The 20123-nt window shown below is 34.9% G+C and overlaps 1 protein-coding gene across 1 annotated transcript; it reads left to right on the plus strand.

Annotated features, from left to right (window-relative positions):
• The first annotated feature begins 9415 nt into the window (after nucleotides 1–9415).
• LOC133187579 (tripartite motif-containing protein 55-like) lies at nucleotides 9416–11535 on the plus strand. The gene is made up of 2 exons (XM_061323001.1): nucleotides 9416–9504; nucleotides 9844–11535. The coding sequence occupies exon 2, from the start codon at nucleotides 9856–9858 to the stop codon at nucleotides 11518–11520; it is 1665 nt and encodes a 554-aa protein (XP_061178985.1). The 5' UTR covers nucleotides 9416–9504; nucleotides 9844–9855; the 3' UTR covers nucleotides 11521–11535.
• The last annotated feature ends 8588 nt before the right edge of the window (nucleotides 11536–20123 follow it).

Here is a 20123-nt window from a genome sequence, read left to right on the forward strand (position 1 = left end):
GTGTTTGTGTTACTTAAAAGATGGATTATTTCATATGCATGCTATTTTGTGGTGTTAAGTAAAAACTTGCATCATGTATTCAATGGATTTAAATGATTTATGGTCTAGCTTACAAAAGGAGGTCATATTTTCTCTACCCTTGGCTCAGTTGGGCTCATACTTCATCCATTGAGTATCCTTGGGTAGAGGATGTGTAATGACCTTGAATCGATTTTCTAAATGAAAGCTGGAGGTCAGAAAATCTCTTTACATAAAAAATGCTTGTCCAGAACATATTTCAATTCGCCTCAGTCAGAACCAAACATCACCCAAAGAGTGCTTCTGGGTAAGGGTGTGCAGTGAACTTGAATAAATTTTCTAGACCAAAGCTCAAGGTCAAAGAAACCTTTCTGTGTAAGTTCCTTGTCCAAAGCATATTTTCTCTCCTTTTGACTCACATTGGCTCATATTTCACTCATGGAGCATTCATGGGTTGGAGGGTGTGCGTGACCTTGTACTAATTTTTATAGAAGAAAGTCAAAGTCGAAAAACCTCTTTCTGTTAAATCCTTGTCCAGGGTATTTATCCCCTTGGCCCTACCTGGACCAAACTTCAAGTTTCTAGGTTGTGATTAGGTTTAATCAAAAAGTATTAAGCATTTTTAAGGCTGTTAAGCCAATATGACTAAAACGGAAACTAGTTGCCTCCAACTCTAGTTTCCAGATTATGGTTGCATATTTCTGCCACCACTTGTCAGATAATTATGTCGACTTGTCAGATAATTATGTCGACTGGTCAGATCTTTACGTCGACTTATCAGATATTTTTCTCATCTTGTAAGATAATTGTGTTGACTTGTAAGATAATGATCCTCGTGACTAGACATTTAGTCTTGATATTTAAGCTTATTAATTCCACTAACTGGCATCTACTTGATATAATATCTGACAAGTCGATATAATTTTCATACAAGTCGACATAATTTTCTGACAAGTCGACTTGTCAGATGTTTAGTCGACTTGTCAAATAATGATGTCAACTTGTCAGATGTTTTGTTAACTTCTCAGATAAATATGTTGACTTTTCGTGTATTAATGTCAAATTGTCAGACAAATATGAGGACTTGTGAGATCCTATTGACGACTTGTCAGAAAAATATGTCTACTGAATGGCACAAACTGGGCATGGACACATTTTCATGGGAGGGGTGTGTGTCCAAACTCGATAAAATTTAAAGTTTATTTCCAAGACCTAACCCCCTTCCGGAATCGAATCGTTGTCTTCTTAATAGTATTTTCTTTAAAAATATTGAACAGAAAACTCTGATTTAAATAATTTTCAAACTGTTCCGAAATTGACATTATTTGTCTTCTGGATTAATCACTAACACTGTGCGTATGAGAGTAGCTGAGGTGGATTGAAAATAAATTTCGAACTTGAATTTCAATCCATTGGTTTTTTTTTCAGACGCCCGCATCGAATTGCTCCCGCCCAATTTATTGTCTTTCATCAAAGGTTTTGACTGCAACAGATTGAAATGGCGTAAGCTGCATATTTGCAATCTTGCCAGTTTATGTTCTTCTGTCTTAGTACCAAATCTCATGGTTCTTGAGAAAAGTTTTTAAACATATACTTATCCGATGCATCCAAAATTTTAGGAAGAGCTGTGTATTGAGTATTATGTTGGGCAAGTGCTCTAAGGTCATCCCTATCCTCCCCCCAAAACAAACCCACCAACCCCCTTTTGGTTTTAGCTCGTCTTTGCTGAAGGCTCATGTGAACCTTTTTGATCAAAATTATTTCTGTCATTGTTGTTGTCTTTGTCGTTACAATATCATCTTCTGAAGAACTGCTGGGTCAATTCAAACAAAATTGCCTCAAAGTATTCTTAGGTAAAGGGATTTAAAACCATATATGGCGTATTTTGGATCAATTCAGATAACTAAAATTAAAAAGATCTTTCTATTTGTTTTATTATTTTAAAACAAAACAGGTCTTTTCTGCAGATACACTGTAATACAATTTAGAACAATCGTGTTTCAAACAATAACCAATTTATTTACCGACTCCACATTTAAATAACAGATAAAGTTTAAAGTCAATTTATTTACAAAAAACGTGCGGTTTTTCAAGTTCAAAATTAGTTAAAAGTTTAATTCGAACGTAAATAACATATCACGTAGAGTTTGAGAATGAAGAAAGTGTCACAGACGGACGGACGGACCAGGGTAACAACAAAATAAAACAAGATGTGTTTGTGAAACACTGATGCCCCCGTATGGCAATTTATAGCGAAGGTTGAACTTTCTGAAATGCAAATCAGATATGTTGGTACCAAAAGTAAGGTCTTCTCACAAGAAATGCACTTGTGAAATATGAAAGCCCTTGCACCACCTGTTCAGAAGTTATGGCCAAGGTTAAAGTTTTTTTAAAGTAGGTCAAACTCCAAGGTCAAGGTCAAAATTGTTGCTATCTATAGGAAGGTCTTGTCACAAGGATTACATATGTGAAGTATGAAAGCCCTTGCCCTAACCGTTCAAAAGTTATGTCCAAGGGTTAAAGTTTTTTTAAAAAGTAGGTCAAACTCCAAGGTCAAGGTGAGAGGGTTAAAATTTTGTATCCAATGGAAGGTTTCGTCACAAGGATTACATATGTGAAGTATGAAAGCCCTAGCACCAACTGTTCAAAAGTTTTGGCCAAGGTTAAAGTTAGGAAAAACTTTGCAAAACTGGGTCAGACGCCAAGGTCAAGGTCAAAAGGCCAAATTTGATGGTACCCAAAGAATGGTCTTGTCACAAGGATTACACGTGTGAAATATGAAAGCCATAGCCTCGACCAATCAAAAGTTATGGGCAAGGTTAAAGTTTTTGTGGACAAACAGACTAACAGAAGACAGACAGACGGACAGAGAGGGCAAAAACTATATACCCCCGAATCTTCGATTGCGGGGGCATAAATACTACAGTACCCGCACTTTCTTGAAAAAGTGCGGGTCTAAAAAATCAAAATATAAAAAAAATCCTTGGTAATAACAATAAGGACACAGTATTAAAAACAAGAGATCTCCATTGTTTTTGCAACAAAATTCAATCCTTGTCTCCGAGAAATACAACATAAATTATTAAAATACCGGCACATTCTATTAAAAAAATGAAAAGATAATTGTAATTCAATAAGTCTTTCGTAATTACGCAAAAATTAAGTTCTTGCCAATGAAAAGAGACTTACGGTAGTACCTTCCATTCATATGTCGGCTTGTTATGAATTCAGAGATAAAAGACACCGCAGAGTCTGCCACATCCGTTACTGACTATAGACGATAAGGACCAACTAACAACTAACTTCCATGTATGACAAAAGAGATGACTTCAGGTTTTCTAGCGTCAACTTTCCCTATTCATAAACATGTATAAAGTAATATTCCACAATCATCTGTATATGGTGTTTATATCTCCCAACTTATTCGATTATTAAGAGCATGCTCTGAGTACGATCAATTTTTAATCCTAGTCAGGCTACTGACAGATAAGTTAATGTTAGAGGGGTTTCAACAACCTCGTTTAGACATTACACTACGGGATGTTCCGTCTACCTGAACAATACAAAGCTCATGGCGGGTGAGACCAGTCTACCGGGGACGCTTACCCCTCCTAGGCACCTGATCTTACTTCTGGAATTTCGGGGGGTGTCCATGTTTTATGCCCAGTTCACAGCTTTATATTGTTGAAAGGTTTTCTTGATTTAGATTGATCACTGTTTATAATATTCATTTTATCGTGCATCATAAATTATTAATACTAAATATTAAATGAGAGCTACCCCGAGTTTTGTTTATACATTGTATACGGGATACTGGTAGGCGTTGCTTGAACTATAAGTATCACATTCAAAAATATTTCTCCGAAGAAAAGAAACAAACCTATAGGCAAATAAGGAGTAGCAAATCAGTCTTACTTAATGGAAAATTTATGCACATACTTGTATTTTGTGAATTTCAGATTATTTAAACGAGAAATACCGTTGTTACTCTAGCATTGCGTCTGACTAGAATTTAGCACACGTACATATCCATGCAATTTCTTGCATTCTCAATTGACATACTGTACACAGGGATATTTTCGTCCCGTGTTATTTTCGCCCTTTCACACTTGCAAATAATTTTGCCCCGTTTTAAATTCGCTCAATCACAGTTCTGTTTAAGAAATTATACTATGTTTCTTGAGTTCTCCTCGTTTTATATTCGCCCACCTGTGAGTAGGGCGAAAGGGGCGGAAATAAAACGGGGCGAAAATCTGAACACGGGATACTCGCATGCAAAGCCAGAATCATACTGAGGCGCTTGATTAAATCCAAACAGCAGGTCACATATTTACATGTATATATTCAAGTTCGACATTGTGAAAATTTTACACAACACATGGTATCTAATTTAGCCTTTACTAAACAGTTCTAATAGAGTAATTAGAGTATAAACTCTGTCGACAACCTGTATTATATGTAATAACTCTCCACATGCTACTTTAAATACAAACGGGAAGTAACTCTGAAACTTTGAGTGTGATCGATGCCAACAATTTTTCCAATTTACTTTTGGAAAAAAAATGAAAAGGGGGGGGGGGCACTTGAGAGGGGCGAGCGGGGCCATGAAATATATAAATTTGGTAGATAGGCAAGCTTGTGCTCTATGTTTTCTGAAACAAAATGTGCTGTAAAATCGATGAAAATTTGCATAAAATTGAGAAAATTCGGAAATTGGCATATTTTCTTACCTTCCTGTGTCCTCTGTCTATCCAATAACTTAGAACCAACACTCATTTTGTGGCAGGGGTGACAACAGGTTTTTAATGATAAACTGTTGCATCATTCTAAAAGACACCTCAAACCAGGGGCCAAAAAGGGGCCTATCTTGTCCTTTTCATTGAAAAATTTCAAAAACATATTTGGAGATCGCGCGGAAACAAAAGTGTAAAAGACAGAAAGACAGAATAAAGGAAGGACAGACAGCTAGACAGCCCGGAACTCATAAAATCACGCAATGGCATGAAGTCCCCTTGCTAGATATGCATATAAACGTGCAATGATGTGAAGTCTCCTTGCAAGATATTCATATTTAAAAGCAATGGCATGAAGTCACCTTGCTAGATATTCATAATTAAATGCAATGTCGTTAAATCCCCTTGCTAGATATACATATAAATGTGCAATGGCGTTAAGTCCAATTGCTAGATATGCATATAAACGTGCAATGGCGTGAAGTCCCCTGCCTAGATATTCATATAAACGTGCAATGGCGTGAAGTCCCCTGCCTAGATATTCATATAAACGTGCAATGGCGTGAAGTCCCCTGCCTAGATATTCATATAAACGTGCAATGGCGTGAAGTCCCCTGCCTAGATATTCATATTTCAATGCAATGGCATGAAGTTTACTTGCTAGATATGCATATAAATGCGCAATGGCGTGAAGTCCCCTGCCTAGATATTCATATAAACGTGCAATGGCATGAAGTCCCCTGCCTAGATATTCATATAAACGTGCAATGGCGTGAAGTCACCTGGCTAGATATTCATATTTCAATGCAATGGCATGAAGTCTCCTTGCTAGATATGCATATAAATGTGCAATGGCGTGAAGTCCCCTGCCTAGATATTCATATAAACGTGCAATGGCGTGAAGTCCCCTGCCTAGATATTCATATAAACGTGCAATGGCGTGAAGTCCCCTGCCTAGATATTCATATAAACGTGCAATGGCGTGAAGTCCCCTGCCTAGATATTCATATAAACGTGCAATGGCGTGAAGTCCCCTGCCTAGATATTCATATTTCAATGCAATGGCATGAAGTTTACTTGCTAGATATGCATATAAATGCGCAATGGCGTGAAGTCCCCTGCCTAGATATTCATATAAACGTGCAATGGCGTGAAGTCCCCTGCCTAGATATTCATATAAACGTGCAATGGCGTGAAGTCCCCTGCCTAGATATTCATATAAACGTGCAATGGCGTGAAGTCACCTGGCTAGATATTCATATTTCAATGCAATGGCATGAAGTCTCCTTGCTAGATATGCATATAAATGTGCAATGGCGTGAAGTCCCCTGCCTAGATATTCATATAAACGTGCAATGGCATGAAGTCACCTCGCTAGATATTCATATTTCAATGCAATGGCATGAAGTCTCCTTGCTAAATATGCATATAAATGTGCAATGGCGTGAAGTCCCCTGCCTAGATATTCATATAAACGTGCAATGGCGTGAAGTACCCTTGCTAGATATTCAAATAAAAGTGCAATGGCGTGAAGTCCAATTGCTAGATATTCATATTTAAATGCAATGGCGTGAACTCACCTTCCTAGAATTTCATATTTAAATGCAATGGCGTGAAGTCACCTTGCTAAATATGCATATAAACGTGCAATGGCGTGAAGACATCTTTCTAGATCTTCATATTTCAATGCAATGGCGTGAAGTCCCCTTGCTAGATATTCATATTAAAATGCAATGGCGTGAAGTCCCCTTGCTAGATATTCATTTTAATGGCAATGGCGTGAAGTCACCTCACTAGATATGTATATAAACGTGCAATGGCGTGTAGTCACCTTGCTATATTCATATTTAAATGCAATAGCGTGAAGTCACCATGCTAGATATGCATATAAACGTGCAATGGCGTGAAGTCATCTTGCTAGATCTTCATATTTCAATGCAATGGCGTGAAGTCCCCTTGCTAGATATTCATATTAAAATGCAATGGCGTGAATCCCCTTGCTAGATATTCATTTTAATTGCAATGGCGTGAAGTCACCTCACTAGATATGTATATAAACGTGCAATGGCGTGAAGTCTCCGTGCTAGATATTAATATTTAATTGCAATGGCGTGAAGTCTTCTTGCTATATATTCATATGTAAATGCAATGTCGTTAAATCCCCTTGCTAGATATACATATAAATGTGCAATGGCGTTAAGTCCAATTGCTAGATATGCATATAAACGTGCAATGGCGTGAAGTCCCCTGCCTAGATATTCATATAAACGTGCAATGGCGTGAAGTCCCCTGCCTAGATATTCATATAAACGTGCAATAGCGTGAAGTCCCCTGCCTAGATATTCATATGAACGTGCAATGGCGTGAAGTCCCCTGCCTAGATATTCATATTTCAATGCAATGGCATGAAGTTTACTTGCTAGATATGCATATAAATGTGCAATGGCGTGAAGTCCCCTGCCTAGATATTCATATAAACGTGCAATGGCGTGAAGTCCCCTGCCTAGATATTCATATAAACGTGCAATGGCGTGAAGTCCCCTGCCTAGATATTCATATAAACGTGCAATGGCGTGAAGTCCCCTGCCTAGATATTCATATAAACGTGCAATGGCGTGAAGTCACCTGGCTAGATATTCATATTTCAATGAAATGGCATGAAGTCTCCTTGCTAGATATGCATATAAATGTGCAATGGCGTGAAGTCCCCTGCCTAGATATTCATATAAACGTGCAATGGCATGAAGTCACCTCGCTAGATATTCATATTTCAATGCAATGGCATGAAGTCTCCTTGCTAAATATGCATATAAATGTGCAATGGCGTGAAGTCCCCTGCCTAGATATTCATATAAACGTGCAATGGCGTGAAGTACCCTTGCTAGATATTCAAATAAAAGTGCAATGGCGTGAAGTCCAATTGCTAGATATTCATATTTAAATGCAATGGCGTGAACTCACCTTCCTAGAATTTCATATTTAAATGCAATGGCGTGAAGTCACCTTGCTAAATATGCATATAAACGTGCAATGGCGTGTAGTCACCTTGCTATATTCATATTTAAATGCAATGGCGTGAAGTCCCCTGCCTAGATATTCATATAAACGTGCAATGGCGTGAAGTCCCCTGCCTAGATATTCATATAAACGTGCAATGGCGTGAAGTCACCTGGCTAGATATTCATATTTCAATGAAATGGCATGAAGTCTCCTTGCTAGATATGCATATAAATGTGCAATGGCGTGAAGTCCCCTGCCTAGATATTCATATAAACGTGCAATGGCATGAAGTCACCTCGCTAGATATTCATATTTCAATGCAATGGCATGAAGTCTCCTTGCTAAATATGCATATAAATGTGCAATGGCGTGAAGTCCCCTGCCTAGATATTCATATAAACGTGCAATGGCGTGAAGTACCCTTGCTAGATATTCAAATAAAAGTGCAATGGCGTGAAGTCCAATTGCTAGATATTCATATTTAAATGCAATGGCGTGAACTCACCTTCCTAGAATTTCATATTTAAATGCAATGGCGTGAAGTCACCTTGCTAAATATGCATATAAACGTGCAATGGCGTGTAGTCACCTTGCTATATTCATATTTAAATGCAATGGCGTGAAGTCCCCTGCCTAGATATTCATATAAACGTGCAATGGCGTGAAGTCCCCTGCCTAGATATTCATATAAACGTGCAATGGCGTGAAGTCACCTCGCTAGATATGTTGGTTTCATTACCGTATATCAGTTGAGGTGTAATTTCATTTTAGGTTCACGTCAAAACATGGCTGACGCAAAATAATTCCTGAATCTCCCCTCCCGGTTCGGGCATTTTTGCATGAGACTTGAGCTGAATTTTTTTATGAGATGAAAAATTATATGTAAACTTCCTGGTTTGATCCGACTCATTATAATATATGGCGTGCTGATTATTTTTTTATACTGCGTTTGCGTGTGAGTTATTAGGTCCTGCATTTGATTTTCAAGCACTAGCTCGACTTCGACCGAAATAAATTTGCGTGCCTTGCTGGATAGCTATGTATTTTTTGGTACTAAAATCTTTATAAAGAATAATCTAACAAGATGTGAAAAGGAAATCTCTCAAAAGTTTGTTTTAATTATGACCACCTACTCTAAGTTGCGCATTCTTGGTAAGAATATATAGCAAAATTTAATACTATAGTGCAATCTTCATGTATCGGTGTGTATGGTGCAACTGGCTTGAAGTCACCTTGCTTATAAAAAAAAAACATATGCAAACAATATGGCGTGAAGTCATTTCTTAAATAATTCATAAAATAAAAAAAACACGGCGAGAATTTGATACATGACTTGTTTAAATTATGTTGATTTCCGTTTTTACAAAGAAGTGCATTTTGTCATAAAAATAACTGGGGATTATATTCATTATCTATTTATTTTAAAGGAAGTATAATGACGAAGGCTTAAATATTACAACATTGTCCGAATACCAGAACAAGTTGCTGTGAAAAAAAAATTGCTCGGGTTTGTTCTTCATAATTAGATATAAGCGATAAATTTAACTTTTGAAAGGTGACTTCACGCCATTGCAAATAGCAATATCGTCTTCAAGAAGAGGATGCAAGAGAGATAACTCTAATTTTCGGAACTGAATAGGAGTCACATGATTCAACACGACTTGATGTATCTTCTGGTGAGGATGTGAAACAGATTCCAATCAACAGCTGACATCCTCCATTTTGAAGGAAGTTTTCCTACTACATGTAAAAGGTAGTATTTATTAATCGGAAAATCTTTTTATTTATTTATTTATTTTTTCAAATTTACTTTCAGTTTGTACGAAAACACTCGAAAGGTTTTGCCACAAAGCATTAAAGAATAAATATGAGTTGAAAATTCAGTTCATTCCATAATCTAACAATCATTATTCAATGAAATACATGTATATTCAGACATTATTTTTTTTAAAATGTGATAAATGTATATACAGAATACTATACATTTGTACATATATAATTAATGACTTACTGTGTTAGATTACTACAATAAACTTCACAATGCTGAATAGTTAATGAATTTCAATGTCAATACAATTCTCTTTACTAATAGAACTAAGTAACCATGGATCCCCGCCACAGTGCCCAGGATGTGATAAGATGTGACCTATGTGAGACAGCTAAAGTACAGATGTACTGTGATTTCTGTCATGTCAGCCTTTGTAAACCCTGTATTGGAGAACACATTGCTGATGAATATGACAAACATAAAATTGTCCCATACCAGCAAAGAAAGTCAACCTTGATCTATCCAAAGTGTGCAACACATCCAACAAAAACCTGTGATTTACAATGCAGGGAATGCAACATTCCTGTTTGTTCTTTATGCTCCGCATCACAACAACATAAAGGGCACAGTATTTTAGTCCTCTTTGAAATTTACAATGCAAAGAAAAATGTCATTGCAAAAGATACAATGGAATTACAAAACATTATCTCTCCAGCATATAAAGAAATTGCAAAAGGCATTGAAACTCAGATAGCTAACCTGGATGGAGAGTATAATAAACTTACAACAGCAGTGACAGAACATGGAGAACAATGGCACAGAGAAATTGACAATGTCATTAGTGCAATGAAAAAAGAAATTAATGATTTTAAAACAAAACACCTTGATATTCTGAAGACATATGATGTAGAAATCAAACAAATACAATCTCTTGTTGAAGAAAGTCTGCTAAACTTGAATAAAATTGAAGGATCAAATGAAGTGTCTATGACCATAGAGTACAGCTCAAGAAACAAAGAATTCAGCAAATTCCCTCTCGAACTTCAGGTATCACTGCCCATGTTTATTTCAAAGCCAATAAATAGAGGACTGCTTTATGACTTGTTTGGGTCTCTTGAAGCATTGTCTAGCACAACAGAAAAAAATAGCTATATACTGAAGAAACCAGAGACACCAACCGGAAAGCTGCTGGAAGAACCAGAACTTATCACTGCCATAGATACTGGATATAAAACACTGCAAAGTGTTTCCTGTGTCAGTGAAGAGGAAATCTGGACAAATGCATATGAAGTCAGTGATATGAAATGCTTTAATATACACGGTTCACTTATCAAATCAATTAAAACAAAATCAGGGGAAATGCCAAATGATATAGCGGTGACAGGTGCTGGGGATCTAGTGTACTCTGACTGGAAAACAAGGACTGTGAATAAAGTGAAGAATGGACAGACAGAGGAGGTTATCAGACTACAGGGCTGGGTACCTACACAACTATGTGTCACCTCCTCCAGTGATCTCCTCATTACCATGTGTAGCAATGATGAAACACAATCCAAGGTTGTCCGTTACTCAGGCTCCACAGAGAAACAAACAATCCAGTTTGATCATGAGGGTAAGCCTCTGTATTCTGGTAATTATGAAACGAAGTACATTGATGAGAACAGAAATTTTGATATTTGTGTAGCTGACTTAGGAGCTGGTGCTCTAGTGGTAGTCAACCAGACTGGAAAATTTAGATTTAAATACACTGGTCATCCTTCTGCTACAAAGAACAAACCATTTGAACCTTATGGCATCACAACTGACAGCCAGAGTCAGATCCTGACGGCAGACCATTTTAACCACTGTATCCACATCCTAGACCAGGATGGAGTGTTCCTCCATTACATAAGTAACTGTGACATGAAGAATCCATATGGTTTATGTGTGGACAAAAATAACAATTTGTTTGTTGCAGAGTGGAGAGGAAGTGTTAAGAAAATTAAATATCTTGTATTTTAGTGTTTTTTATTTACCAAAATGCCACAGATATTTAGCTGTTTTTACTCACAAAAATTAGCATTTTTTCCCCAATTATCAATCAATTTTTCCCAATTTCAAATTTAAGGAAATTATATGTTGAAATTTAAACAATTCACAGAATGATATTACTGACAAAGAATAAAAATGATTTTTACTTCACTTTTATTCTCCAAAACCAATGTACATGCAAAATGTTTTGTGATGAATGTGTAAAACAGTGGTGGTATCCATATAAGCAGAGATGTAGCTTAATTATTAGCTCACCTGAGCCGAAGGCTCACGTGAGCTTTTCTGATCTTAGATCTTCCGGTGTACGTTGTCTGTACTGTGTCTTGTGTTGTCTGTAAACTTTTCACATTTTTGATTTCTTCTCCAGAACCACTGGGCCATTTCAACCAAATTTGCCACAAAGCGTCCTTGGGTAAAGAGAATTCAAATTTGTTCACAGGAAATGCCACATCCTTTTTCAAGGGGAGATAATAGAGAATTTGTAAAAATTTGGTGGCATCATCTAAAAATCTTCTTCTCAAGAATCACTGGGCCAGAAAAGATGTAATTTATTATTTGAAAGTTTCATTACATAATGTAAATTCAAATTGGTTCATATCATGACCCAGGGGGTAGGCTGGGGCCACAGCAGGGTGTCAAAGTCTTTCATAGGAATATGTAGGAAGTATCTTTAGAAATCTTCTCAAAAACAGAAAAAAATCCCTTATTAGCCATATTAATATACATGTAGAAACATCCTCAGATAGGGTAGATTTTAGTTTGTTCAAATCATGACCCCCAGGGGTAAGGTGGGGCCACAACAGGGGGGTCAAAGTTCTCCAAAGGAATATATCGGAAATACAATGTATCTTTAATACCTTCCCAAGAACAGCTAAGCCATTATTAGTCATATTAATACAGAAGCATCCTCAGGTAGTATAGATTTGTTCAAATCATGGCCACCGGGGGTAGGGCGGGGCTACAGCAGGGCTCAAAGCTTACATTGAAATATATTGGAAATATCTTTAAAAGTCTTCTCAAGAACAGCAAACACATTATTAGTTAGATTCAAGTTTGTTCAAATCATTATCACTGGAGTTGGGGTGGTGCGACAACAGGGGTTCAAAGTTTTACATAGGAATATATCTGAAATATTTAAAAATCTTCTCAAGAACATCAGAGCCATGATCAGTCATATTTATGTGGAATCATCCTTAGGTTGTGTAGATGGGTGAAGGTAGGGCCAAAATAGGGGATCAAAAGTTATAGAAAGAAATATAAACGAAATATCTTCATATTAAATGTTCTTCTCAAGAACAGCAGAGCCATGATCAGTCATATTTATTATACAAAGAAGTATAAAGAAAATATCTTCGTAAATGTTCTTCTCAAGAACAGCAATGCCATGATCAGTCATATTTATGTGTAATCATCCTCAGATCGTGTAGAATGAAGTTTGTTCAAATCATGACCCCGAGGTGTAGGATGGGACAGAAATGGGAGATCAAAGTTTAATATAGGAATATATAGGAGAGTCTTTAAAATCTTTTTCCCTGGAACACGAAAACCATTAATTAGTTATATTTATATGCAGCATCTGAAGGTAGTGTAGATTTAAATTTACTCAAATCATGACCTCGGGAATAGGACAGGGCCACAATGGGCAATTAAAGTTTTACATAGGAATACATGGGAAAAATCTTTATAAGTCCTCTTCTCAAGAACAGCAAATCAATGCTCAGTCATATTTATATTGGCGCATCCATAATTAGTTAGATTCATATTTGTTCAAATCATGACCCCCTGGGGTAGGATGGGGTCATAATAAGTGATCAAAGTTTTACATAAGAATATGAAGGAAAAAGAATCTGGTGATGAAAAACAGAGGGGAGATTCACATGAGCATTGTGGCCCAAGGGTCTCTTGTACTAATTAGTATACAGTACCCAGAAACAAACCTTATTATTGTAATATATTGTAATATATCACTTTATTTTATACGTAATATTGTGCGGTCGTCCAGTTTTCATACTTGTTAAATCTATGTTCATCATGTGCCTGACAGAAAAGTTCGTTCACGATTTTAGTGAAAATAATATGTCAGCTTATCTTGTTACGATATTGTACGATAGCTTGTGTGGCAAAAGTAGTTCTGTGTGGGAACTTGTGTGGGTACTCAGCTTCCCGTACAAGCTGTTGATTGGTTGATAGTTCGTACGGCATATTTTCATTGGATAATTTGTGTCATGTGACAGGGGAAAGGAGGTTATATAAGCAAGCGCGTACTACGTTACGACAGATTTCAGCTAGTTGTACGGCAGCAACATTTAAAAAGATGACGAAGAAATCAAAGACGATGAGATACTTATAATGTAAATTACACGTAATTAGCCTAGTTAGAAATCTACCACACTGGACAACCTAAACTTGTGTTTCTGAAGAATCAGCTATGTTTTCTTTTTTTGTTATCTGTGTACTGCCTATATTGTTATGGTAATGAGATGCTGTACGTACAATAAATGATAAGTATGACTGATCATTCATCTTAAGTATTATTCCACCAAGTATCTACAAAGAGAGGAGCCTGGTCTATTTTACATGAGAGCAAATTAAATTGGTGCATCCTGGTAAACAGATGATTTATTTAGATGATGAAGCAATGACCTGTATACATGCTGAGGATTCAGAAATGCCACCCCTTGGGTAGCTTACATTATTGATAGTTGTAGTTTGCTTAGATCAATTAGGCCACCTGAGTCACTCAGGCGACCTTTTGCTTTCTGTTTCTGTCCATCATTGTTTGTCGGTTGTACACTTTTGAATATTTTTAACTTCTACTCATAAATGGCTACATGTAAACCAATATCACTCAATTTTGGTATAGATCATCTGTAGGCAAAAAGGGGGGGGGGGGGGGGGGGGATTGTGAATATAATGCTACCTGCGCCTTTGGGCCTGAGGGATGTGGCCAAAACCATGAAAATTAATGAAATTCTCAAAAATCGTTTTCCTTTACTCCTTGATATCAAGCAGTCAAACTGTAAGCATGATTACAACAAGCAATGAGACCTTTACCAAAATTTTAAAATTCATGAAAACAAGGTTAGGGGTTCTGGATTAAGGGTGGGGCTCTGTTGATCATATATTGAAAATGCATTAGTTCTTTAAAAATCTTCTCTCCCCCTGTATAAAAAGCAGATAAACTAAGAGCATAGTTATGATCAGGTTCAAATTGGCTTCTCTTTGTCTTTGAAGAACATTTCATGTACAAAGATAGAGCCTTTTTGTCTCATTTTTTAATTATCCATTATTTACAAGTCTTCCTCACCATTAAAAACTATGAAAGTACTTGTATTATATGATAAAAATTCTCTTATTCAAATGATCTTTCAATTACATAATTTACAGTGATAAATTATCATAGGCAAATAGCAAAGGAGAATAGCTTCTCTCAGTAGATTACAAGTCAACCCTATCTAGCACTAGAACACTTGACCAAGTGGTCAAAAATTTTACAAATCTAGTAAAAGAACAAAACCTTGCTCATTGTTATACTCATTTGTACTCTGTCTCCTAGATGCCTTGAGCAGAGAAGATTTCAAAGAAATAATGCATTGTTTTCTAAACAAGAGGCCCAAGGACCTTAATGGTCACTTGAGTATAATACAACACTGTTTAGATCCATAGCAGTATAAAATAAAACAAAATAAACTAAAACATGAACATATGTTGCTAGGTGTATAGCAGAGGAAAATAACTTACAAAGTAATACAGCCCTGTTCAACACCAGAACACTTGACCAAGTGGTCCAGGCCCCACCGCCATAAAACATACTTAAGTCTGAGAATGTTCTCAAGTCTGAGAATTTTCTCAACTCCTCAATTCTCAGACTCAACCGCCGCCATAAAAAAGATGAGTAACAAAAAAATTCTCAGAATCAGTTTTATGCTCAAATATTTGAGAACACAAAAAAGGTTACTTAAGTCTATTCTCAACTTCTCAAAATGGCTGCTGTGCACAGAAGAATCAGAAGAAATCGTAGACGTCGAGGATTGTTGCCATGTCCAAGAGTGTTTAGGGACCGTGGAAATCCTTTAGAAGATTTGGAAGAAGAAGAAGTTTACCAGAGATACAGATTCCGTCCACAAACTGTACTGTTCATTACCGCTGAGCTTCATGACACTTTGGAATCAGACACAAATAGGAACCAGCCCATTCCTGCTCTCCTCCAAGTGCTAATTTTTTTAAGATTTGTGGCAACAGGAGCTCATCTCAGACTGGTAGGAGATAGCTTAGGAGTTTCTGAGTCATCTGTAGACAGGACAGTCAAGTGTGTTGCATCTGCACTTATCAACATCCTCTGCAGGAGATTCATCACTTTTCCAACAGGAGAGATGGCATTAAGAGTGAAGGAAGGCTTTAGAAGATTGGCAGGTACGCTAGAAGTTGATAATCTGTGAAGTAATTTAATAACATTTCTATATACATACATGTATAAAGCATATCAATTTCGGAAGACTACACTTCATGTATACAAGTAGTCTAATACATTGCAAATCACGTGTGGTGTTCAAAATAAAAGGCAAAATCTTTAATCTTATGATCAAGTATGTATCCTCCTGTGGGTCTTCATACACATATTCTTGGCATTTCAAGATAATGACTTTTCATACATCCTGCACGTATCTCAATAGTCAATATTTTTCGTATGAACTATCACGGGTGACACGAAACGCCGAAATGTCGGGTTTCTGCCGAAATGTAAGTAGAATGCGCCGAAATGACTGATGAAATACTGCAATGACTGTGGATATCAATTGATACGGATACTAATACCTCACAAACATAAACTTTTTGAGGTCAATCCTTACCCCTAAGGTTTTAGAGCCCATTTTATCGTAAATATTGGAGGAAGTCAGCCGCCATTGATGGGCTTCATAGTATACCGTATACCACGCCCGATTGTTTTTTTTTTCCGCTTTGTAATATGTCAGTCTCGTATTACGTTTTTATTTAAATTGTAAATGATATATTATATACCTTATTTTAAAAAAATAATGACGATGTTTATCATCAGGATAATATGAATATTAGAATATTAGCTAAGAAAAAAACCCCATATAATTATGTATTAAAACTAATAATAATAGAAAAATTTATAACATAAGTTTCTTATTAAAAAATTTTGACTTAATATTAGAAAAAAATTGTACTTTCAGATTATCAAATACTTTTAGATTATCAAATATTGGGACAGTTAGCCGTTTTAAATAGACTTTAAAAAGGAAAGTCTGATTACCTTGCCCAGCTTTTGCCACGTAGAGGCCACCCCAAATACATGTAAGAGCCATCATTCTGAATTTGAAAAATAAATATTTAAAAAAAAAAAAAGAAAGAAAGAAAATGGAAAATTAACCTCTAAAGAAAAGCCAAACAAACATATTTTGGATATCATATGGGGAAAAATAAAAATATTGTTATTTTTCACTTAAACATTTAATCTTTTTAGAAATGAATGAGAAAAATAAAGAAAATTTGTAAAAATGAGTTGGAAAAGTTGGAATTAGAGCTTTAAAAAATATGGAAACTATAAAGGAATACATACACAAAGAACACCAAAACTTTGTAAAATGCATAAAGCTAGGTTATTTGGTCAATAGCATTTTATAAAAGATTGAACTAAACAATAGCACATAATATGTACATTAAAACTTAATTAAAACCAAAGAAAACCATAGGAATTACTAATAATACTAATGATGAGATTGTATTTGGAGAACTGTTCTTATTGTGTCAAACACAACGCCCTACCAGGGCCCAGACTCAGTTCCCCAATACACAATCTTTTTCAAAGATACATAAAACTTAGTATACATGTCTTATAAGGAAGTGAAAATAATTAATGAGAATTTAGGAATTAGTTTATTTATACTTAAGATGTAAAAATACTATAAGTTAAACTATGTAAGATCAGTGAATTGGAATTCAGATTCAAATTACTAGGTCATCGAATTAATTTGTATTTTGTTAGATATATTACTTTTACAGACCAAGTAGTTGATGTTTTACCAAACCAAAATAATTAAAAAAGCACAGTTTGGAGTTTTAAATTTTGCATACTTCGTAGAGCACGCCTGCCGAGAAAATCTAAACGCCCACGGTGTTGTCTCTCTAATTTCTTATTATACAATATTTGATATATTACTTTAATAAAGTTTTTGGTTAACATTTGACCAAACATTAATTCAAAAAAATATTTTTTTTATATTTGATTCAATAAGCGTTTGATACGAGATTGCAATATAAAGGAGATAACTCTTACTTGACAATAGGAACTGCTGTGTATAAACCACGTACCTCGTGTTTTTCTTTCTTTCTTTCATTTTAATAAAAACTTATGGGATTTGATTTCATATTTGTTTACAGAATTACGAAGGCTCAGGTGAACATGTCAGTAAAAGCTATGCGTTTTACTGCTAGTCGTTCTGAATCAGAAATATTCAATGTTGTCCTTTTTTAACATCAATGTGTAATTATTATTTCAGGTTATATGCAACAAAGTTATATTTAAATAAATACAAAATGTTACAGGTAAGAGAAAGGTAATAATTTAGGCTATTCCTATACAACCATCTATATGTCTAGCAGAGAAGGAAATAGACAAAATGAATAAGAAAAACAACATGTACATATATTTGACATGTACATGTATACGAAATATCTTTACCAGTCATTCTACGATAAGAGGACCAATTCAGGGTATAAAACATGAAAAAAAAAAGAATTGTTTCAAATAGCAAAATGAACATCATAATTCTCTAAAGAACATATCAGTTAACTTAAAAAAAAAAAAAATCAACAAATCGGCTATCGTTAACTTTTTACAACAATTTCAATATAACAATTTCAATATAACATTGATTTCAAGGAATGTTACGGAAGTTAATGCTTGAACAAGTCTTATTATTTTTTAAGTAAAGCTGAATTGGAACAATTTTTGTTTTCTGATGTTCAGTATAGAACACTAAAGTTTTATTCATTTATTTTAATTAGAAAAAAAATGAATCCCTCGAAAGTTCCAAATATTCCCGCTATATATGATGAAAAATGGCAAAAGACCAAGTACACGAATGTTACAGTATCTTTGTTATAATATTATATGAAGATTGTTAAAATTTGTCTGAAATGATATGGATGTCTGAATTTATGTTTACTGTGTATACACAGACTGCAAATCTCAATGAAACTAAATTATCGATCTTCATGTATACCCGACAAGTGCGTAATATTATGTGGCATTACATAATTAGGTACATGACAAACAGGAAGTTTTGCACGTGCGCTATACACACTCCATGATGGAATAATGAACCATAAAATCAGAATTAGTAAAAAAAAAAAAAAATTACATATTAAGTTAAATAAATGAATTTAAGGAAAAATAGAGGGATTTAATCATGTTAAATAAATACACATGCATGTTTTGAAAACTATAGAAAAGATCGCCGATTTACATGTACATCTGAATGCTGCATTTTTGACCTGAGAATGTATTTAATCCATTAATAAAATCAATATAGATCAATAAAAAAATTAATAATAACTACTTTACGTACATATATTGAAGAACAAATATAATTAAAAAAAATTAAAATCACTCCAATTTTTTTTTCGACTAGGTCGTAAACAGTGGTATATATGTCCTTGTTTTTTTTTTTTAATCTATATCTAAAACTATTGTAGGTTTATTTCAGCAAAATTTATACCAAGCTAATTAAATTTTATTGCATGCTAATATAGCTAAAATAAGTAAATGAATCATTTTATTTATTCTTTATTCACTAAAAACCAGATCACTGGTACAAGAGGAACATATACACATATATACAAACAAAAATTACAGTCACGGGTCAAAAATAGACAAGTATATAAAGAAAAAAGAAAAGAAAGTAAACATATAATCAGTTATATATATGGAGGATTCAAGAAGGACAGACAGTTTTGAAGATTTTCTTAATAAATTTTGACAATGATTTTTGTATTTCTACATTATTTGTGTTCATTAGTTCATTAAATTTGAAAGTGTTAGGATTTTTACAATATCTATTTTGGAGAAATATTTTTCTGTCATTCGAAAAGAACTTGCATTCCATAACATTATGAAATTCATCACCAATAGTTTTACAATCACAAATGGTACATATTCTTAAATTTCTATCAATATTATTCCATCTACCTGTTTCAATTGGCAAATGATGATTAAACGTTCGTAGTTTTGCAAGTGTAACTCTTAAATCTTTTGGTAAATTCAGCAGATAATTTTTGAAACCAAAGTTTGTTTTAAAAATTCTATAATTAATACACTTGGGTGAACTATCAACAATGCTTCTCCATTCTTGTTCAAATTGATTTTTTAGGGTATCTTTAATAATTGACTTAAGCCAGTTAAAACTATGAAATGTATGCCTATTCTTCTTCAGATTAGTATTATAGAGATTGTTGTAATGGTTACACAATCTGTATCGTGAATCAATTTACATATATCTTCATAAATGGTTTCCCAAACTTTCCTTGATTATGATTCGGTTCTTTTT

The sequence above is a fragment of the Saccostrea echinata genome, unplaced genomic scaffold (genome assembly GCF_033153115.1).
Source record: "Saccostrea echinata isolate AGI-Se365-2 ecotype Australia unplaced genomic scaffold, CSIRO_AGI_Sech_v1 ptg000015l, whole genome shotgun sequence".
Lineage (NCBI taxonomy): Eukaryota > Metazoa > Mollusca > Bivalvia > Ostreida > Ostreidae > Saccostrea > Saccostrea echinata.